The sequence below is a fragment of the Rhinolophus sinicus genome, chromosome 5 (genome assembly GCF_057876585.1).
Source record: "Rhinolophus sinicus isolate RSI-liver-muscle chromosome 5, RSI-T2T, whole genome shotgun sequence".
Classification (NCBI taxonomy): domain Eukaryota; kingdom Metazoa; phylum Chordata; class Mammalia; order Chiroptera; family Rhinolophidae; genus Rhinolophus; species Rhinolophus sinicus.
The window spans coordinates 84,131,473-84,155,059 of record NC_142505.1 but is presented as its reverse complement, the minus strand read 5'-3'; the positions used below and the strand labels follow the sequence as shown (position 1 = coordinate 84,155,059).

General features: G+C 48.1%; 1 protein-coding gene across 3 annotated transcripts in view; it reads right to left on the bottom strand.

Moving 5' to 3' along the window:
• Positions 1-23,587, bottom strand: part of ARHGAP26 (Rho GTPase activating protein 26) — a 752,092-nt gene that overhangs the window by 289,727 nt on the left and 438,778 nt on the right. For all 3 annotated transcript variants that reach the window (XM_074313709.2, XM_019739058.3, XM_019739059.3), the window contains 4 exons: positions 14,344-14,439; positions 12,742-12,803; positions 8,405-8,476; positions 2,936-3,037 (listed from right to left, as the gene is read on the bottom strand). In XM_074313709.2, the coding sequence (XP_074169810.1) occupies positions 2,936-3,037; positions 8,405-8,476; positions 12,742-12,803; positions 14,344-14,353 (246 nt within the window). In that variant the 5' untranslated portion in view covers positions 14,354-14,439. The remainder of the gene's footprint in view (positions 1-2,935; positions 3,038-8,404; positions 8,477-12,741; positions 12,804-14,343; positions 14,440-23,587) is intronic.

The window sequence follows — 23,587 nt, the reverse complement described above, 5'->3', positions numbered from 1 at the left end:
GTCACCTCTATTTGCATGACACTTGGGTTGAATAACAATGGCAGGCAGCCGGAGAGCACCATCCCTCCCACCCAAGATGGAGAAAGAAGTAGAAGAACATACTAGGTTAAAGGAAAGGGCTGCAGAGTGGGGAGCCAGGGTGCAAATCCTCGCTGACCTGCTCTGGGCAGACTATTAAACATTTCTGAGCCTTGGTTTCCTTATATGTAAAATAGAGGGAATACACCTGTACTTCAACGTGTGTCTGTGAGGATTTGAAAAGATTCCATGTAAAGTGCTCCACACAGTACCTGGTACAGAAATGTGCATTCAGTAAACATTGGCTGCTATGATTGTTGTTGTTGTTAAGTAAAAGTATTGCCTCTATTGTCATTATTATTAGATTTTTATTTAATTTAATTCAATTCAAGTACAACCAAAAAGCAATGCTTGAGATCAGACCAGGACTTGCAAGAAAGACCTTTAGCTCACTCCTGGCTCTCAAAGTACTTAGAAAGTGTAAATAAGTAAAAGACAAGTACACCAAGGATTGTAACAAAAGACCATAATGAAAAAATGTACACTAAGATATATGCTGGCGAAGTCCACGCTGCAGACTGAATGTTTGCGCCCCCTCAATTCGTATGATGTAACCCAATCCCCAATGTAATGGCATAGAGAGGTGAGGCCTCATGAGGATGGAGCCCTCAGAAATGGGATCAGCTCTCCCACCCCTCGTGCCATGTGAGGACACAGCAAGAAGACACCCAGCTATGAACCAGGGAGCAGGCATCACCAGACACCAAGTCTGCTAGCACCTTCCTTAATCTTGGCCTTCCCAGCCTCCCGAGCTGGGAGAAGAGATTTCTTGTTCATAAGCCACCCAGTCTATGGCATTCTGTTATAGCAGCCTGAACAGACTAAGGCAATCAAGACAAGTACCATCCAATTTGGAAACAGGATGGAGGGGAGCAGGCCAGTCAGAGGAATAAACACTCTCTCTGTGTAGCAGCTATAATCTGCCTTCTCCCACATGAAACAGGCAGGACAGGTGTTTCAAAGAGTATTTCACAAATTAACTAAGTGCTCGGAGAGATGAGGACCTGTCCCAGGTCACACAGTGACTCCGTGGCAGAGCAGGCCATGAAATGAGGTATCTCTTTGCCAGCCAGTGCGTTGGTCCCTACACTCTGCCATCTCAGGGGAATATGGTGGTAGTTCCGTGGCCCTGAAAGAGAGAACATGTTGGACTCACCCCAGGCCAGGTCAGCAATATCCAGGCCTGGAGAGAATAGACCAGAACACCCGCCCTCTGGGGAACGCCACGCCTACAGGATAACCATACTGTGGGCCTCCCACTATCAGTAGGTGCTGGAACAATCACACCCTTGCTCAGGTCTTGAACACTTCAACTCCCCTAACTGCTTAGAAACCATAGGACTGACCAGGTCTGGCCATTGTGATCTGCAGCCAAAAAGACTCTGCTTCAATCTAGTTTCCCGACCCTAAATGCCGTATGACATTAAAACTAAATAACTAAAAAGTAAGGGCATCAGAATAGCTCCTACACAGAATTACTATATATTTACCAGGGACAATTACCTGTCCTTGAGTATCTTCTGGTACCTATGTCCCCAGAACTGGGAATAGCCTTTTATATACCATCAATGAAAAGAAGCATTTATTTAGCCTTCTCAGTCACATTTGGCAAGATGCACTTGAATAGCTTTGCTACTTCACGAACCATCTCCTCACACACCCTACTTCTTTTTCCCTACTCGGGCACAAGATCTTTAAGGAAAGGTTAGTGTTTTCTACATTTTACAATTTATACCAAGTCCTCGATTACTATTGGTTGGCTGGCCAAGAACTGATCTGCAAAGTCCACTACTAACACCAGTTGCTAGGATGGTTGCTGAGCCCTCCCTGTTACTCAAACAATTGGCTTAAACACCCAAGCAAAGAGTTCTGAGACCCACACGTTCCTAACCAAGGACGTGTCAGAGATCCTGGTTGGCGGGGGACTGGATTCCACCATCTCCTGAGTTGTCTTCATCTCCCAACCTTGGGCCCTACCATCTTCATATGCATTTTCACTTGACAGAAGTACCGGCATGGTATTTGCTCAAAAGGAAGGACATTTAAGAATGAGGGCCAGCTTAGAAGTCACAGCTGCTCTTTAGCACATACCTGAGAAAGGTCAAGCAAATTGTTGAGTTAAATAAAATGACATTCATGTAGTCAAATTTGGAGTTTCACAAGGAAACTGTCCTGTGTCCCAGAAATCTGAATTCCCTTGCCAGGCCAATCTCTGTGAGCGAAATAAAAACGGCCACCACTCCATGACTGCAAAACTGACTTTTCTTTCCAAATAAACTACTCTTAAAAGATCCCATAGAAATCCAAAAAGACAAGGGGCAGGTCGGAGAATTTGCTTTTCTGAAACAAGGTTACCAAAGCACAAACCATATGAGTGACAATAAAATCTGCTTAAAAAAAAAAAAAAGACTAATGTCAAGTACTGGTTGAAATAATTTTTTTAAATTAACATTAAGGATGGATGAACAAAGTGCTTCCGATACTAACATTTCAAATTACTGACATAAGGCAGAAAGTCAAAAGGTGAGATAATAGAGTACAGAATCAAGGTCAAGGGTAAGAGGAAAAGAGATCTCAGTTTGAAAGGAAGAAGCACATTCTAGCAATTAGCGCTGTCCAGCGAGGAGGGTGATCTTGACCAGTCTGTCCCTCCGACCCTGCCACGCTGGACAGCCACAAAGGATGTGGGTGGCTGGGAGTATAAAGGTGGTCCCGCATCAGGCATAGATCAAGCTCCTGGTTTCCGAGGTCTCTTCCAAACCCAGGATTTTCTGGCAAAGAGTAACCAGCACATATCCTATCCACAGCACCATGGAAAAATTAACACTTTATTCACGATACTAGTAAAGTTTCTTACCTCCTGAAGCTGAGATTCTTTCTTTTTGGAAGACAGATTCAAGTGTTTTTCTAAGATGCCACAGTACTTCTCTGTCTCCTTGTCATACTTCTTTTTGGCTTCCTGGCACAAGAGGAGAAAGGAGAAGAGAAAAGGAGTAAAATGTTGCAGGAATAAAAGCCGTCTGGGTCCGGATCTTCCTGCCCCTCTGCACAGCTTCACCCCACAGCACACCCAGTGCCTCCTCTCCACACAATGCCCGTTAAATCCAGCACCCTCCCATCAACAGGCTGGTGGCGTTGAGTGTCTGTCGTGGAGGCACCACCACAATGCCAGAAATGAGGTCAATGCCAGTATTTCACAGTGCCAAAGTCAGGACTCCACCTTCTAAGAGCTTCAATTATGAAACAGAAATGTCTAGCTTCTAACTCACAAGGATGTCCACAGCCAAACGAAGGAGGGAACTTACCTAGGAAGCAATCCCAAAGCAAGAAGATCTATAGCTTAAATGGGAAAAGTCTAGACTAAGGGAGATCCAGTTTTAATAGTGTTCAAAAAGTACTTAATATAGAGACCCAGATATCCCTTGATGTAATAGTATCACACATGGGTCTTCCATCTGAGGAATAATTCAAAACAAAGAAGACATTATCATCACAAACACATTCCTGCAGCAGCATTTATAACAACAACAACAAGCCAGCAGCAACACTGCTGCCCCAGGATTGAGTTGGGGATCATGCAAGTGTGGGACATCCAATCAATGTAACCAGGAGGGCTACACAGTCATATGTTAACATGCTCACAACAGAATGCAGTCGTGATAGCACACTGCCAACCTGATGCATCCTACACAGTGCGTCTGCCTGTGGACAGGGTCAGATGGGAAAATACTTCAATGAAAATACCTGAGTTAAGGAAAGGGAATCATGGGTGATTTTTAACCCTCAATTTGAGAAATTTTTATTATCCTTTATTAATTGCTTTCAAAATGAAAGATAATATACATATCATAACACACATAATCCCTGCTCTCCCACAATGCCACTGAGTCACTGAGGTTCTATTTTTATCTCCCATGTATAGAAAAGGAAAACTCAAGGGAGGTTAACATGTAAAAATTCGCAGAGAATGACCGAGCTGGGATTCGAGCCCAGGACCAGCTGCCTCCAAAGCCCATGTCTCAACCACACATGAGACCCACTGTCACAGGTATCTTTTCCTTCCACATTCCAATCGGGATGGTAGGCAAGGGGGCTGGAAAGTCAGCACTAGCCTGATAAACAGGATCAAATTTACTGAGTTCATCGTTCCTGCTTTTGACTCATGGGGAGCCCACAGGGGATATTTTTCTGTAACTCCAAGACCTATAGGAGAAGAAATACTTGTGCAGCTAGTTAGGGAAGCTCAAAGGCGAGCTCTCTATTCATTTAATATGGATACAATGTACAACCACTCTTGCTAGGCTCCTTCAGCACCGGAATACAAGACAGCAGTGGTCCCTCCCTTCACGGTGGGGATGTTCCGGTAGAAGAAACACAATTAACCACTAAACAAGTAAACCGCATCATTATAAACTGCCACAAGTGCTGCGAAGGAAATAAACAGGGTGCAGTCACAGAGATTCTGCAGATAGGGAACTCAAGAGAGGCCTCACTGGGGAGGGGAGGTGTGAGCTGAGACCTGCTAATCACGTGACGTGGAGAGTGGCACCTTCTAGAGCAGTGAATGCAAATGCTCTGGACAGAACACTAGGAGTCAAAATGGCACAGCAATCACCAAGAAGCCATCCCCTGACACCCTGACAAGCTCCCACGATGTCAGACACCATTTATCTGGTGAACAGCAAAATTTCTAAGCCTTACAAAGTGGGCAGAATCATCAACTACCCAATTTTAGCTGACATATATCCATTTCTAGAAATCTGAGTTTTGCTTATAAGACGACTTACACACAAGAGCAATTAAACATACAGAAGCAACTGAAGAAAAAGCCCGAGGAGGCATTACTCCTTCAAATTGGAGAGGTACAGGCAAGACACTTGACTCAAGCAACTCTTTTCCTTCATAGAAACCAGCGACCAAGAGCTGAGGCTCCAACTCCCAATGAATGCTCATTTAGCCACTCCACCAGCGCTGTCATGAACCCCGGGACAGTCCAGATGGCCAGAGGTGAGGAAAGGCCGGGGAACATGAGTCACTGACATTCTGTGACTTTCTAGCACCTCGAGCCTCCACATTCCGTGTTCCAGACGATAGCAAAGCAACAGGAAAGGAGGCAGTTCTGTCCTAAGCAGCAGCCATAAGACCTCTGCAGGAGTAACCCTACCAAGATTTACATAACACTCTGCAGATGGGAGGGTGATGTTACTCAGTCACTTAGGGACAAGACAGTGTCCCCCTTCCAGGGAGCCCACTGTGGGTGGCTATGCGGATAAGGGACAGAAGTAGAATCCAGCAAATCATTCGCAACTCTATGGACTGACTCTAAAGAAGTCACTGCCCCTCTCCAGGATTTGGTTCTCTTGTCTATAAACTAGATGAGACAATTGCTCAGGTTTCCTCTTTCAGCTCAAAGACTGTCTAATAAAACAAGGATAAGGACGCCCACCTCCTCACAGGATGGTTAGGACTGAATGGGACAAACCACATACAATGCTTAGCAGAGTGCCCGGGACATGGCAGGTGAATCTCAGTGAATGACGATGATGATGGTGGTGAAGGTGGTGGTGGTGGTGGTGGTGGTGGTGATGGTGGTGATGGAGATGACGGGGTCCACCATCTAAATCTACCTCCTTCTTATTAAGACCACGTGCTTTCCATGTCCCATGTCCCATGTCCCCCTCCCTGACACCACCACCACAATTTGAGGTCATGTGGTTACTTATAGTTTGTGTCTAATGTCTTTCTCCCCAGCCACAGCACATCAGGACTGTTCTCCACCACGCACGAGTGTGGGGCACAGAGCCGGCTCCCCATCTCTCTGTAACGAATGAACTGTGAGCCCTGACTATAAGAGCTAACCTCAAACGACCCTGTGACAGACACAGTTCCAAGCACTTCGCATGAGTTCACTCATTTCTTCCTCATAACCGCCCTGCGAGGTAAGTATTAACATTATCCCCGTTTAGCAGCTCAGCAAAACAGGCACAGGGCGGTTCAGTAACCTCCCCATGTTTACGTGCAAGTGGCAGAAGTGAGATGTGAACGCAAGCAGTCTAGCTCTAGCGCCCACTCTTAGCTACTGTTTGCCAATGTCTATTCTACTTTCACTCGCAGAGCCCAGCTTGGGCTGCAGGAAAAATAAACTCTCCCAAACTCAGAACCTTAAGCACAGGGCCACGGTTATGCCAAGCTCGATCCAGGGTGCTCTCCTGCCCCGAGAGGCCACATAGCACAGGAACGGCCAGGAGCTCACCTCCCTGGCCGCCTTCACACCCCACTCTCTAACTTCTGCTTCCTGCAAGTAGCAACAGGTCGTTATAGCAACGGCAGCAGCACGAGAGGGGAGAGGAAGAGGAAGGGTAATTTTAGCATCACACACGCAGAGTTCAGCAGCTTTAACTTTGCCGCTGAAGAGCCTTTGCTGGCTCTTAAGTATTCTTGAGTCTGCTCCCTAGGTCCCCTAGTAGAACGTTTGTTGTCACTTTGTTTTCTCTAAAATGCACATAACACTATGATATAAATGTAGGGTGTGGGAGGGTTCATGGAGAGCAGCAGGTATACTGAAGGGGGAAAAGAAGGAAACGACAAAGGGGGAGGAAGGAACAGTCACCCCCATCGTCATCACACCGTGAGAATATGAGTGAGAGGAAACATGTTTTGGTGAGCAAACGTCTTCCTTAAATTTTTTTATGCTCGCATTTCTCACCTTCCACAGCCTCCTCACCCACGCGACCTGGAGAAGTACCTGCTCCTGTCATTACAATCACTGGTATTAACTCAACGGGAGCCCCACTCAGACTTCGGACCCTCCTCATGGTAACTGTGGTAACATCCACACCAGTGCCGAGAGAAGAGGCAGAATGAGAGGCGTCCGCGCTCAGAGGAGAAGTGATCACCAGAAAGATGACTCAATAAACAGGTCCACTCCGCCTCTGCCTCCAAGCTCTCCAGAACCTCCAGGGCCACTGCTGTGTGTTTTCAGGAGTAGGAGGCACAGGCCCCAAGGCCACTGAGGAGAAGTGGCGCGGAGGGCCTGTGTAGGCAAGAACTCGGAGGGGCACTCACCACCTTTTCTCACCCATCACTGTGTTTGCTCAAAGTTTTGCACAAAATCTGAATGGAACAAGACACCCTTTAAATGATATATTCCTTATTCTCTGATACAAAACCAATGAGCTCCAATTTCTTCATAAACATAAACTGTAAAGTTGGTAGGAAAGTTCTGTAAAACTAGAAAAATCTTTGCCGTGGTCCCTCCTTCAAAGTATGGCCAACCATCCTGACTGAACTGGACACCACCTCTTTCATTTTCAGAAAGCAGATGCACTTAGTTGGGAGAGGGGAGACGACCCCCACTTCCCACATTTCGGCTGTCGTTTTCCCACCTACAGCCACCTCTCAAGGCCATTTCACCACCGAGTAAAATCCTTACCCTCTACACAGGTAGGAGGGTGACGTTGCCCCAAACTCCCTGCAGGTGGCGCAAGGGACTGCGGCTGAAGGACTCAGTTCAGAAAAACAGGAAGAAAATCTTGGAAATCCTTTTGCTTTCATTGATTCCAATGAAAACATCTTCCCCTGCAGGTGGCCTCTAACACTTTACTGAGGTCAAGCTGGCTGGGGCTTCCTAGTGATTTATCACAGGGCAGGGGAGCCCCGGAGACAAATGAACAAGAATCACTTTGCGGTCTTTCTGTAACACATTAGAACCAGCCAAGTTGGGGCTACAGTCCTTGCAGGTCAGTGATCACAAATGGTGGGTGACCTCTGGGCTGAAGTAGTCCCACTATTTGACCTACACAATGTGAAACACATATTTTTAATTACTTGCCAACCTTTAAAAAAAACAACAACAAGCGATTTCACATAAAACTCTGACTTTTCAGTTTCTCTTGAAAATATGAAAGATCTAGAAAGAGAGGGCTCATTTTCACACACAGCAAAAATGGGCTAAGAACGGAGTCCCCGGGCCCACAGGGCTCAATGTGCAACCTGCGTTCCAGGCTCTGAGTCCTGGACCTCACAGTAAATCCAATCCCACATTGTCCAAGCACACAGGTACCTATCGACTCACACAGAGCAGGAGAATGCGTGGTTTCTACCTTTGGACCATTTATGAACTAGCACAAAACTATGATGCAGCTATCAAAATACCAGAATGACTGCTGTGGGGCTGACCACACAATGTCACTTCAGATACTTGTGAAGAACAGATGACCTAGTTTCCAGGCTTATCCGCCCAAGAGTTTCTGAACATTTTCTAAAGTGGGTGTGTTTTCCAGACTATCCGCCCTAAAATCCAAGAACAAGGGTTGCAAAGTCTCACCTTGGCCGCCCCAATCTGCTCCTTTCGGAACTTCTCCAAGGGTGTGATGAGCACGTCACTGGCATTCTCAATCTGGTGAGGAAAAACAGGGGCGGGGGGAGTGGGGACACAAGAGCAGTATTAGTAAAGGTTACAGCAGTTCTGGCACAAAATGCCTCCCCGTGTCTCAGTATAAAATTTGAGTAAGCAATATTGAGTAAACATGCGGCAATTGTTCACACTACTTGAACCGACATCATGTCAAATCTACAACTAGTCATCCACTCAAAACATAGTCTTTCTGTGCATGATTAAGATTGATTAACTAAAAATAAAAATTAGGACCTCTGAAAATGTAAGCATCCATCTTGAAGGTAGAGGGAAACTGGTGACAGGGTAGGGTCCAAATTTCAAGCTTTGGGAGACATCTTGTAAATGCTCATTCACCTACGTTATTTAAGTAGATGTATTTAAAGGAGAGCAACACTGAGTCTAGATTACAAACAAACAGAAAGCATCTTCGGACACCTGGTGGCATGGAAACCTTCCATCCGGGTTTTGTGTAGACCAGCCAGCACTGGTCTGGGATCCGGACACGTGTGTACTGACCACTGGCTGCCTCTCAACTGCATCTCACAGCCTCAAGTCCTCAGGTCCTGTACTCCAGCTATAAAGTCAGCGGAATGCATCTCAAACGTACCAAACCTGTCCCACTTCCACGCCTTTGCATTTGGCTGTTCCCTCAGATGCTCTGTCCCCAAATCCTCGCGGGAACGACTCAATATTTACTGCAATTCAGGTTTCAGCTTAAAGGTCACCTCTTTAGGGAGGCTTCTGTGACCACCAATTGAATCCAAAGACACTTCCCAGCAGCCCACCAGCTTGTTTCCTTCAGAAGAAGTAAGGCAGCTGCTTCACCACTACTCACACGTATACACCAACCTTGTAAGCGCTCACTTGTCCACCACTAGCCCCAAAACACAGAAGAGCTGAAACAAAGGAGCACTCAGATAGTTTCCAAGGACTAAATGAATGAATGAATGAATGATTTCGTGATCGGCTGCCAACAATGTGACCATGAGCAAAACATTTAACCTCTCAGGGCTCCAATTTCCTCGTCCTCCTCGTCCACAAAATGAGTGGGCTAGATTGTTCCAGTTCTAAGATTCCATGGTCTTTTGTAAAGCAGTACAATATTTTACAATCTTTCCTCGTAAGTCATTCAAAGCTCACTCGTTGCTCAACTAATTAGTTCAGGAATCTCATTGCAACAAAGCATTATTTTCCTAAACCACATGCATATCCATCGCAATGAAACCAACAGAGTAAATGCCAGAAGCCACAGATGGACATAGCAAAGAACTAACTGGACAAAGTGAGGGACAGAAGGTGGCAGAGCTCCAAATTTATTGCCATTTGCCTTTTTGTCAATTTTGAGTGCGAGCCACACTCGAGTGTTGCAACGTTGTTTAACTTGCTTGATTTTTATTGCTATTTGATTGGCTTAATTGGCTCACTTGTTCAAGTCTCCCATAAATCAAGGGCAAGTCTCGGGAGCTCACAGTGGTGTGCTGAGCCCCCTAATGCTTCTCAGCTTTAGCCTCATGTTAGGCTCACTTGGGAAGCTTTACGAAGTCCCTATGTCCAGGCCACACTGCAGACCAATTAAATCAGAACCACTGTGCTTTGTCTCAGGCACCAGCATTTTTTAAACGCACGTTGTTCCAATGGGCATCCATGATGGAGAACCCAGCCCTAAGTCGATGCTAAATACCTAAAAGCACTATCTGCTCCCCTGGGAAGCAGTGTGCCCAAGCCCTTGTCCCAGCGCTTCTACTGCTTGCTGTCAGCCTTCAACAGATAAGACCCTCGCTTTCTTATCTGTCAAGGCAGACTACAGAGGTGAGGGATGAAGCGTGTCTGGGCCTAAGAGTCTATGACTGAAATTGCCACTGCGTTCCGAGCACTGCGTTGATACTGGGGGCACAGGAGCCCATTCCCAGCCCTTCTAGGACTCATATTTACTATGGGACACGTGCAGTGATTATCAGGACACACCGTGGTGAACGCAGAATCGGAGGCATGAACTGGATATTAATACAAAGGCCAGGCAAATATCCCAGGGAATCAGGGACGGCTCCCCAGAAAAGGTGCAGCTTTGCTCTAAGCTGAGCTGCACAGATGATGAAGGTGTCCCAGGGCAAGGAGGTGGGGAAGGGCCTCGCGATGGCCAGATACTCAGATGCAGACAGTAGAAACTCAATTCACTGACATTAATAATAAAATTGCAGAGGCAAGCTAAAAAGGATAATCCAGGCATTGTTCCCTTACCCCAGGCCACAGCAATCTGCAGGGTATTCATCGTGATTTGCTCACCACACCCCTTTCTCCCTCCCCCGCCCCAAATACTGACTCAGCCAAGAATCAAACTCAAAAGAATCACTTCCCTTTCTCAGGCACTAGCACACGTACAAACACACAAGCTTTCCTCTGCCTGCACCCACCAGCAACCCTGCTGTTGCCACTGCCACCACCTTCCGATTCTCGTTCAGGAACCCAGCCATGAGCAACCAAGGAAAACAGCGTCTCTACACAGGGCAGAAGGTGAGAGGCTTCTGCTCTGTTTGGAGTTTTAAAGAAATGCCCACATTCCTTGGTATAGCACACAGCTGGGTTTGGATGCAGACCATGACACTTATTAGCTGTGCAATGGCGGACATGCTACTTAACCTCTGTAAACCCCGAGACCATCATCTGGACAACGGGATGAAATCGCCACCACCTCACGGAGTCGTCGTGAGGGGGAAAACAGAAAATGTGTGGCTACAGGATGCCTTGGTAGAGGCTATGGACTTACCTGTGCCCTCCCAAAATGCCTATGTTCAAGCCCTAACCCGTTACATTAATTAAACAAGGAGGCATTAGGCAGGTGGCGCTCATGCCTTAGTAGCCTCCATGAGCAAACCAAAACCTAAGCCTGTGATGCCTCAAGTTTAAGAAATCGAAACCTATCACAAACCACCAGCCTGGCCCACGTAAGGCAACCGCTTAAGAGACAGCCAACGACCTCATTTCCTTGCTTGGCTTCCACATCTTCTGTATAAAACTCTCTCCCCTAGCTCCTGTTGGAAGAGCACTCCTCACCACGTCTGGGGTGTTGCTGCCCCACTGGAATTGATTTTTGCTCAAAGAAACTCTTAGAAATGTAATGTGCCTCAGTTTGTCTTGTAATACCCTAATGTGATAGCACTTGGAGAGGGGGCCTTCTGGAAGGTAATTAGGTCAGAAGGGCAGTGTCCTCATGACGGGGTTAGTGCCCTTATAAGAGATGGGACGGCTTCCCCACCCTTTCTCTGCCAAAGAGGAAGCAGCAAGGAGGAGGCATCTGCGAGCCAGGAAGAGGGCCGCACCAGGGACCACACCCGCCAGCCCCTTGATCTTGGACTCCCAGCCTCCAGAACTGAGAAATAATTATTTGTTGTTTAAGCCTCCCAGCCGATGGGATTTTGGCCCGCATAACTAAGACAAGAACCTTCATCTCAAACCACCCGTTATAAATATGGAAAGAGAAGAAAAATGTTCATGAACAGACTCTTTCCCAGGCCTCTGGAGGACTGCTTCCTAATGAGAAGCCTTTCTGGGGGCAAATCAGCATGCAGCCAGCAGGGGGTTCAACTCAGGCTCGGGCCTGATGTCTTAGGGATACGGGGAAGATGCAAAAGACCTTGTGGATGTGGAATCCCTCAGCTGTCAACGCTGAACCATATCAGAATACATTCTAATACAAAAGACATCTCTTAAGAACCTGGAGATCAGCACTTGATTCTTGAATTTGCACAGTGCCTCTCTTTGAAGAACTTCTTAGAGCTACCGTGGCTTAGGAAGCACCCATTTACTGGGTGCCTACTAGGCGGCAGGCACTGGGTTAGGTGCTTTGGAATTAAAAGTGAAGGAGTGACCCTGCCGTCCAGAAGCTATTGGATGAGTTCACCAAGGTGGAGGGCGGGGCTTGCCGAGGGGGGCACCTTCATTCCCATCCTGCCGGGAGTCAATCTAAGGCCCTGAAGAGTTAAATAATTCTAAAGATCCACCCGGAAGTTATATGCCTTACGTATACACCTCACAGTGACTCTTTGGAGGACAATGAAGTCCTTCTCAAGGTATCCAAGTACACATGTCCTTTATAATTTACAAATGGCTTCAAACACTGCGAAGATGAGAAGAGAAGGCTTGCTCAAGAGCCCAAATGCACTCAAATGGCAGAGCCTGGACGCGAACCCAGTTCTCTGACAATGACTCCCGTGCTCCCTGGCTGTGACCACACCGTCTGGAAGCACGAGTAGCCCAGCTGTACTCACCATCCGCATCCGCTCATCTTCAAGGTTCCTGAGAACAGTGGCAAACTCCTGCAAAGACCTTGCTGGAAGAGAAAGGGGCCATGAGATGGATGAATAATGGGCCTTTGGCAGCCTTTCCAGATACAGCTATCATGTTATGGATTGAAATCCTCTGGCACATGCAAAAGCCTAACGTCAAATGCTGCCCAACGCTGCCATTATCTTTTAGGATGACCCAGAAATGCATGTTAATTCTAGCTGGCACTCTAGCTAGGGAAGGATTTCCTTCAAGGAAAAGACCGGCCTGTTCCTGAGAGGACCCAGAATTGATGAGATGCTGGCTGGCTCCCAAGCCCCAGGCTGGAAGGGGCAGAGTTCCGCTTAAGAGTTGAAAGATTTCCTGCCCAGGATTCGACCTCCTCAACCTTTGTTGTGGGGCTGCGTCAGAACCCAACCTTTTCTTTGGCACTAGAACAAAACAAACAGTGCTGCTGGCACTGGAAGCCCGTCTCTGGCTTCTCTTGGGTTCCTCCTGGGTCCCCAAGCCACTTATTAATGCAATACAGCCTGCAGCAAGGCAGTCAGATGGGGATGGTCTCCTAGAATTATTCCCAAAGGCAATAGGCATTAAGTACAAGAGTCCTGAAGATATGTGGGACTTTGTGTAATGTTGGGAAAAGCATCCATATATTCAGGATTTACAATGACATGTTTTCACTGCTCTCAGCTCTCTCTCAGCTGCCTTTGCTCATCCCAGACCTTGGCGCTTTGCATGGCAACGGGACTCATTCAATATAACTTCAATTAATTCAGTATAACTTTCTCAATTCTTGCTCACTTCAAGGAGTCAACCAAGATGCCCAATGTAAAAATACAGTGCAATGACTAGGCCCTGGCAAAGAAAGGTGTCTTGACATTGCAAATCCTCCGTGCTCAGTGTTGCCTACAAAAGAAGGTGACGGTGAAGCGTGCAGCAGCACGGCGACGTGATAAATGGTAGCCTCACCCTCAGCCTCCTGTTAAGGATACAAAAGGGAGCCGTGGGGACCCCTGTGAGCTAGACACTGAGGCCCTCTCCCACTTGAAGGCAGCAGCAGCTACATAGCCCCAGGCCAGAATGTGGGGCCAGCTGATTAGATTCTCCAGTTTTCAAAGAAGCTGGAAAACTGGAACGTTAGGATGAGTTCAGTTTATATGGGACTCAATTTAAAAACTGAGTGCCAGAGAAAACATGGCTGCATTCTCATCTCGGTCCCTGAGCGAGCATTTGCCGTCTCTTATCTAATGCTTCCCTCATCTACCCACATTCTGCCTTGGCTCTAAGTTCCTACTACTGTGGCTGGGGGAAGAAGAACGAAGAACACAAGAGCCAAGCAGAACCCTGAAGTTAAGTGGAGAGGCGAGCCCCACTGCAAACTTTCACACTTTGTCCTGCCGGCAGGAGGCTGAGCAATCCCAGAACTCTAAGAAGAAGCCTTGAGCAGCCCCGGGTCCCTGCTCCTCCCTTAACTCTGCCCCCTCCGCCCTTCCTATGACTTCTTCATTCATGACACTTCGATTCTTCCTCCCCATGGCCCCGCGAGGACACTGGCAGTTGTGATAAATGGCACAGGTATGACTTACCTATACACATTTCATCATCTGTTTCTGCATCTCCTATGCATTGAAATTTAAATTCATTTAAGGAATCTGCAAATTTCCTCTTCGCTGAAGACAAATCTAGCAAGAAAAAGAATGAACAACATTAATTACTGACATAAACTGGTTTTCATGTTTGCTGCACTTTTGGGCCTTTCTACTGCTATAGCCGCTGACAGATTCGTTCCTGAGTCCATTCCAAAGCACATACATGAAAGAAAGGTAGACTCAGAACACTAAGTACTTATTTATAACCCAAAATACTGATTTGCTTTAGAAGTTAATGTTTCTGTTATATGTGAGTTAACAGCTCCGGTCCTATCTAACAATTTTGGTCCTACTGCGAATTCCTCCAGCTACGCAGCGAGTTCTGTCATCTCCACTTGACACAGGTGGGAACCCACTTGCCGACGGAGGGCAGGGAGAAAGCATGGGTCAGAGATGACATTAGCATCTAGAGCCCTGAGGATAGACTCTGTCACTGACCCCCCATGTGGTCAGTGAAGGTGCCCCCATGGCAGACTGGACAATACCTTCCCCTGGTCCAACTCATTGAACAAACAGGAGCCGGGAGAAAGCGCTGGGAACTGCCCCGTCTCTCCCCCCTTTCCCCGCAGGCACAGGAACCCCTGGACTTCCTCTTCCGACTCAAGTACACGTGAGGCCGGAGTTCCCAGAACCCTCTCGGCTCCCCTCATAGACAGAGGGGCTGACCAGCCTGACATATTTCCACCCGGACTATTTCCCAAGTCACCACATTCTGCCACCTCCATGGGAACAAATCTCTGGCAATGTTTTGCATTGGGTTGAAAACATACCCCACACATGGTATCTACAGCAAAAGCTCTCAGAGGCCATTGTCAAATTTTAAAAATAAGCTTTCATTTAAGAGAGTAATGAAAGCCAATGATCCTTCCATGAACCCTCAGCTTCTGTTAAGGGGATAAAGCCACCAAGGTACCTTACAGCGGCCTGACAGACACGGCTGCTCCGTACAAATGTGCTTAACTTAATTCCACATGCAGCCTTCCTGCAGATTAGGTTAATCACCCAAATTACCCTCAACCATGTTTTCCTCATTGAAGGGGAAATGGCATTATGTTCAAATTCCCAGAGGAGGGAAATATGAGGCATAACTGGCAACAAGGCCTGGCTTTAATAAGATATTGAGGGGAGAGGGGAATGGGGGAATTCTGGCTTCACATGTCAACAGAACCTACTGGAATGAAAGCACCCATGATCCTCAGTACTTCTCTTTTTGAGTTCCCACGTGTGTCCCTTGAGGTCAGAGGTCTGTTTTCTCCATCTTTGGGTTTTGTTTGTTTGTTTCCCCTCCGCACACCTGGCAGTGCATCCTTCAGTGTGTGCCATTTAATGGGGGGTGGGGGCATTGCATACAGATCCTACCCCCGTTGTTCAGCTCACCAAGCTGAGTGTTCACTGCAAACAATGGCGCCAGTGAACAAGCCAGGCTGGGCTGTCCTGGTCTTGGGTCTGGACAGCAGCGGCTCCCTGCTCTGGAACGGCCCTCCCAGTGGCTCGGATGACACGGGTCCCAAGCTACTGTGGCTTTGCAAGGCCCTCTGCTCTACACCCCTCCACTTGGGGAGGAGAAGGACAAATGGGAGCCAGTAGTCTCCAGTCTCTCCCTGGTTCAGTCACTTCATGCAATGGGGCTTGGCAACAAGTCCAGAGATGCTGGCAGGGGAAGCAGCATCTCTTCACACCGGCCAGCCCAGGCTGAGGGTCTCCCTGAGAACACAAATCACACTCCCTGGCGAGTCAAGAAAGAAACAGATGCATCTGACAGTCAGAACACTGTGCAAAGGAAGGACACAGAAGTGGAAGACGTGGTCCTCCAAGGGGCCCGAAGTGTGTCGTGCGTGGAATGTGGGCCTGCTGGTGCTCCATCTCGTTTTAGTCAGAATGTTCCCAGGTCAGAACTCACAAAGAAACGCCTGAGCAAAGGGTAAGGACAGGGTTGCTTCTTTATCCACCTAAAAATCCCCGTGCCTCCCCAGTAGGGCAAGGAAGACTCAAGCTAGACAATCTTCTCGACAAAGTGGGAAAAAAGGTGAAACGTGAGCCGGGCTTGGGAAAGATCCCAGCACACACCTGAAAATCTGTGCTGCCAGGGGCAGCTGCCAGTGAGGGTCAGGCATGGCCCCCACTGCACCAGGGGGCCTCCGTGGGAACTTCGGGGGGCCTCTTCACAGGAGGGCCCACTTACCCAGGAGCAGGGCCTGTGAGCTACGACCAGAAGGTAAGCTGATCTCACTGGCCAGCAGCACACAGCACAAACCTGAGGTGCCATGTGGGCCCCACGAGGCTGATAGAGACGCTGGCCCCTGAGGGAAGATTAGGTCATGAGCACACCATGGCGGCAATACTGGGCCGGAGGCCAGCGAGAACAGCTGGGTCGACTGAGAATCCCAACTATGGGAATTGGAAAAGGAATTCGCGTGACCACGTTCTTGAACAGCCCAGGCTTGAGAGAGAAATCGCTCATTAAAGGTGCAGTGGATGCCATTCTTGTGCTTGCTCAGATCTACGCCCCAGGCTTTGGGACAGCATCTCAAGCTGGCTGTGGAGAACCTGTCTTCTCCACCTGCACTGCATGGGGTTCTGATTATACGCTGCCCCTGGCCCTCCCCACAACCTCCACTGGTTCCTGGGTTCAAGTGTGAACTCCATCATTTATCAGACATGTAACTAACCCTGGCGAGTCGTAAAGTCTCAGTATTGCGCCTGACAGGTGCCAGCCCTCCCTCACCCATCAGGCGGTCAGGAGCCCCAGGGAGACGCACTGTAAGCACTAGGTCTGTGAGCGGCGAGGCGGGGCAGGGCTATTCTTCCCTAATCACTATAGGAATCCTCCAGTCACAGGACCCAGGGGAAGCGGGCCTGACAACCTGTAATGAGGGAGAGCTCAGAGGAAGAAGACCTAAAAGCACACAGCCTCTCAGGAGGGATGTGTGACTCGAGCAAGTCCTCTGAACTGAGAGGCTGGACCACGTGAGCACACCAGGCTCCCTCACCCCATTCACACAAACCCCTCCCCGTGACTTGGGTCAACGGAGTGGACATCCGAAAAGCAAACTCCCCGACGTCGCTGCTTCTTGTTTGCTTCAACCATAAAGGACTGGAGGCATCTTGTGTAGATGCTCACCTTGGAGATGCAGCGGCTCAGAGACTTATTTCTGGAGCCTTCGCCGATACACACAGGCCCCTAACACGCACATTCCAGGAAGAGGGGAGGAGGAGGAGAGGCTGGTGTTGGTGCTGGGTGCGTGCCGAGCCCCGTGGCACCCTGCTCGTAGCACCCCACTGTTTCGTGTTCAGGCAGTGCAAGTCGCAGCTCGGAGCCAAGCAGGGTCAGTAAGATTTACTTTGCAGAAACAGCTGTTGCTAGAAAGGCAGAAAGAAGGCCGGCTGGAGCGGAGAGAAGTCATAGCTGGCTGCCTCTGGGAAGGACAAGTGTCTGTTTTCCAGAATAAGAAGACTGTGCCTGCCAGAGCAGACCTGGAGGGTAAAGTCTATAGAAGCAGCTACAAGTCTGGCCTTGCGAGGGAAGCCACTCCCAAAGCTGTCTGCTCACTAGGGAACCAGAGGAAAGCGCCTCTCTTCCTGGGGAGACCATGCTCTCTGCCACAGCAGGTACTAATCTGCACCGAGTTTAAGAGAATTTAAGCCAACTATGTTCCTTTCTTTCAGGAAAACAGGTTTGTCACAATTTTTTAAAAGTTGGAATCTGCATTAATTTTTACAAGTTTTACCAGTAAGACCACACGTCAAGCCATTTTCTTTTTTTGTACAACTTAACATGCACAGGCACTCACACACATACACACGGACACCCACATAATGACGGGCTCAAGGTAAGCTTACAATTATATTCTCAGTGCACCCAGGGCCTTTCTCTGTCCTCCAATGGTACCAAAATTGTATATGACCACCCTTAAAATGTTTTGCTACTCTGTCATATCTCCCTGGACTTAGACGCTGAGTACAGATAATAAAGACCAGCTGCCAGGTAAGTACTTGCAACAGGCTGGGCCCCTTGGCTGGGGATTGCACAAGCACACCAAGTCCCCGGGCCTCGCTAAGCTCTCCCTTCTCTGAAGGCCAAGTACACTTCCCCGTGCCTCCTCACCTTGTGTTCGGAATGATTCTGGAACTAACCATGAGTGGTTTCGTGTCATTGTGCACGGGTGCGTAGGACATGGCTGGACAAGGAGGCCCTCCAAACCTGGTGCGGTGATCCGATCGGGCACAGCAAATACAGGAGGGCTCACGGGCGGGGTGTCTGATACGCCCCAGAACAGGAGACCATGGTGAGAGCTGAGAGGTGGGCACCGGCCCCTGCAGGACTGCAGCCTTTCCCAGGTAAAACTCAACAAGCATGAAACCAAATGCCCCCTCCTCTCCTACCTTCTCCCACAGGAGCCCAGTAAGGGCCTCCTCCCGAGTCTTCAGAACAATAAAAGGCACCACCATTCATCCTGCCACACGTCACAGTCAGACACCCAATGTCATCCTTCACAAGTCTGTCTCTTCTGCCGCCTCAGCATCTCACTTCTGCTCACCCCTCCCCCACACGATCAGCAACCCCTAAACCAAATACCCCATCTTCCTGGTCTCCTCCTCCACTGCCTCCTCTCTGGTCTCCCCACATCCACTTTCATCCTTCGGTCAGTTCTCCACCCAGTTTTGTCAGCTCCCACAGTGAATCCTGCGGTGGGTTCCCAGAGCTCTGAAAACAAAAACCAAAGTCCCTCCAAGGCCTGAGAGGACCTGCGGGGTCTGGGACACCCACCTCCGTCTATGGGCTCCAGGCGCTCTGGCTTCCGCCGGTTCCTGAAACGTGCCCTACTTCTACCTGCAGCCCTCAGCCCAAAATTCCTTCCAGAAGCCTTCCCTCACTTCTCTAACCAGGACATCTCCTCGACTAGCAAGTTCCCTAGGGGTGAGGATCATGTCCCTTCATGCTCACCACTGGATCCTGAGAACCTAGCACATTGCCGGGCTGAGAGCAGGTGTCACAGAAAGAACAAAGGGAGAGGGAAGTTGGGCACTCCACTAGTTCGTTACACCCGTCAAAGGTGAAATTCCCACTTCTATGTTTGACAAATGTAAAAAAGCAGGTTACGTATGTTAGGAGAAACTTTCCAACTTTTGGACGTCTGGTTGGAGCTGTGTATGTACGAATGTGCTTACTGTTAACATAAAACCACCTCCCCGATGCTTCTATTGAGGGAGATCCCCACAGAGCTGCAGAGAGCCGTCAGCAAGCTCAGGAAGCAAAACCTGCTCTACACCAAGGGACCAGCAGAAATGAGCGACAAACACGCCAACTGTCAGCCACAACCACATGTCCCCTTTTTAGCCCCAGGGCGTCCCCAGGCCTGAAGCTAAAACAGATGAAGGAAGTGTTCCCAGAGACCCTTCTGTTCTCTTCCCCTATATCTGGGCAAGCGGAAAACACATCCGATCAAAAACTGTGCTCGGGGAGGGAGAGGCATTCTCCCTAGTCACCATTTCCCCAAGGCTGCATGTGGCATTTTAAGCATAGTTCCATTGATTAACTGTAAGAAAAGCAAGATGTTCCCTTGTTAAATGCCATTCTACAGCGTTAACCCCTGCATTTGATGAGCAAAGAGAAACAGACCATGTTCAAATCTTACAATAGAACAACATTCCCCCAGAGCCTTCATCTAGTTTCTGTCACTCACGGCCTTACCTGTGGCCACTAGGTGGCAATCGCCTGTATCTGAGAAGGTATGCTAAGACACAAGGAGAAAAGACAGGGAGGCCAGCCTCAAATGCAGGGGTTCACAGATACAGGGGACACCGTGACGAAGACACCCACAGGAGAAGGGAGATATGCAGGAGGCACTCAATCAGAACGGAGGGAGGGGCCCTGCGCCCACGGGGGAAGAGCTGCGCTAACACATTCAGACGACCTGGGTTCGTCTTATCCATTCCGCCTGACACACGAAGGGACAGGGCTACAGGGGTGAAGTCACTGCCAACGTGTCTCTCACATCCCCTCGGCCTCCAAAAACCCCTCATCTCACCAGAGGACGATATGCGCCCCGACCCCATCAGCCACGACATGTTACACAATGTGCGTTCTGATTATACATCTGTGTGCCTTTCCTGAGGCCGTTTCACCAAAACTGTGTTTCCTAAACGAGCCCACAGCCGGCACTGACTCTGGAGAACTTGTTTTTCCAACCGGAGCATTAAGGCTAATGAAATTTTCAGAGCTGATTTTTGAAAAAGTCAAACAGAACAAAGAAAGGTGTGTCACCCTTTTCCACAGGAGGTTTCCAATTCTATTTACATGGAAACACCCTTCAAGAATAATATGGCACACCCGAACCCACCTTAATATATATCAAAATAACCATAAATATATTAGGTATTAACTTATTGGATACTTACTATGTAACACGCACCTACTAAGTATTTTAAATCATTTCATCCCCATGACCATCCTGAAGATGTATTACCCCCGTTTTGCAGCTGGGAAAACAGCCTCAGAGAGGCAAAAGAAGCTCTCACAGTCGCACCGCTAGTGAGTGGCAGGATAAGAAACCTAGTCCCTCTGATTCCCAACTCTTAACTACTATATTATGTTGCCTAATTTACTCACACATTTGAGTGTCTGATATCCGTGTACTCAAAGAAATGAAAAGAGAGTATGTATACGTTGCATATACTTGAGGAGAATACAATTTAGAAGGGTCTCATCTGTGTACGTGCGCTTATTAATTAAGGTAGAACGTGCCAAGGCAATCAGAGAGTAGAAAAAAATAGCTACAGAAGTGCAGGGTATTATTCCAGCTGGAGGAGGCCTCTCAAAAAAAACAAAAAAAGAAGAATAGAGAGTGGCATTTGAACTAAACCTTAATAGTTCATTCAGAACTACTTAGATATGTTGCAACGGGAGGAGGTGCCAGGCAGGAGAGACAGGCATGGAAAGCTATTCTAGAAGTAAGGACGGGAAGCAGAGAGATGCCGAAGCAGAGGACCTACCCAGAAACAGGGGATTTAAGCTCGATGGACAAGAAGCAAATTAGGAAGAGAGGTTAGAATCACACCACGGTAGGCCTTGGATGCCAAGCAAAGGAATTTGCACTTCATTCCTAAGGAAATGGGAACCAGATTTTTATACAGAAGAGAGAGAGACAAGATCAGCTAAACACTGATGAAGCCTTTCACGAAGAAGCTGGCCCAGGGTGTAGTTTTGGGGTTTCTACTCTGCCTTCCCATCCTGCTTCACTGAAAGAACCTGCAGCCACACAGAAGGGCCTGCTCTCTGTGAGGTGACCAGATGACGCCTCTTAACCTAGACGTGGGTACACAGATCACAGGGCAGCCAGGAGCTAAGGAGAGTCTGAGGGATTCAAAGAAACTAGGAGAGCGCACCCTACTGAAAACTCCAAGTGCAGGTCCAATTAGGCGTGACCAGTAGCATCATCACTGTATATACATAATTATATAAATAACGTATACAAAGACATTTGTATTTACAAAGGGCTATATTAGCTTTTCATGATAAGAACACTGCAAGTGTAAGGGGTAGCACTTGACTTTTATAGATGACAGCGCATGCCACATAGTAGCTGCTTAATAAACACTTGCCCATCGATGACCGTTATGTTAAGTGATCTGGTCAGTATCAGATCTATGACAAAAACCCAAGCCCTAAAGAGCCCTGTCCCAAATTTGAATCGCTCAGCCCTGACAGCAGAACCGGGGCACAGAGAACTGAGGTGCTGTATTCAGAACACTGACATTCCCATGATGCCCAAGACTTTGTAAGACAACAGGTCAAAGCAGGAAAACTCCCTCAAGGAAAACAGTGGTGATTTGCTTAATTAAAACAAAGAAACCTATTTTGAGAGGGACTTATCAAGTGAAAGAGCAAAAAGAAAGGGTATTTCCAGGCCAGTTAATGATCTCGAGATTCTCTCTCTCTCTCTCTCTCTCTCTCTCTCTCTCTCTCTCTCTCTCACACACACACACACACACACAGCTATTCAAGGGCAATTCAGAGAAACATGAAGTGCATGAACTCTGCAAACCTGGGTTCGAACCCTGGATTAGCTGTAGACTTTGGGCAAACTATTCAACCTTTCCAAGTGTTTATGTAACTGTGAGGATAATTCGTACCTCACAGGCTTGTTATGGGAATTCATAAAGGGGAGAGGGGGACCATTACAGGAAGAGCAAAGGGTGGCCCTTATGTGATGGTTTTCGGTCTTTCCCACAAGCACAGGCAGAGTGGAAGTTTACTTACAGGTTGGAGAGAAGAGAATCAACCAATCTTAATTAGCATTAAAATAAGGAATGTTTGCCTGGCTGATTCACCAAACTACTCAAACAACCCACTCCAGTGAACTACTAAGAACACGTCTGAGTCCCTCAGATGCTTACAAAACCCTAATGCATCTATACATTTAAAATTTCCTCTCACCTCTTGCAGATAAAAGGAAAGGCAAAAACCTAGACTAAATAACACTATTTTTTAATTGCACTATAACTCAAAGCACTATGGGTTTCTTCTTGAGAAGTTTATCAAACTCAAGCGGTGCCATTTAAATGCACTGGGGAAAGAGTGGTACCATCAAATCCTGTCTGTCAATGGCCTGGGGAGAGGCCAGCCTCAGAAGAACAGATAAAAGAAGGCGCCTGAGAAGGTGGTGTCTGTGCTTGGCCCCTAAACTAGGCACGTTTTAGAAAAAAGGGGGGGGGGGGAAGCAGTGGGGGGGGGGGCATTAAAAGGAGACCACACAAATGAGACCAAAGTGTCTGTAGGGAATCAGTGCGACAGGACTGGGAAGACTGGAAGGGGCCACAAGGGACAGAGCTGGAGAGAGGTGAGTGCAGGCTGAGGACGGTGAGCGTCCTTCTTGGTCAAAACCACACGGCACTACTATTACGCCCAACACCAAGCAGAGGAACAGGTGGGGGGAGAGGCAGTTGAGGCTGGCGAGGGCCTCAGACTTGGCTCTTTTGCGTCTGGAATGTCCTATGTTCTTAGAGCAGAGCTTCTCAAACTTTAATGTGTACCCAACCACCCAAGGATATTGTCAAAATGCTGACTCTGATGCCCTGGGTCTGGAAGCCAGAGCTTCTGCGTTTCTAACAAGTTTCCAGGTGGTGCCAATGCACTGCTCTCCGACAAGTGCTGGGATTCCCACCCGAGACCTGACAACGA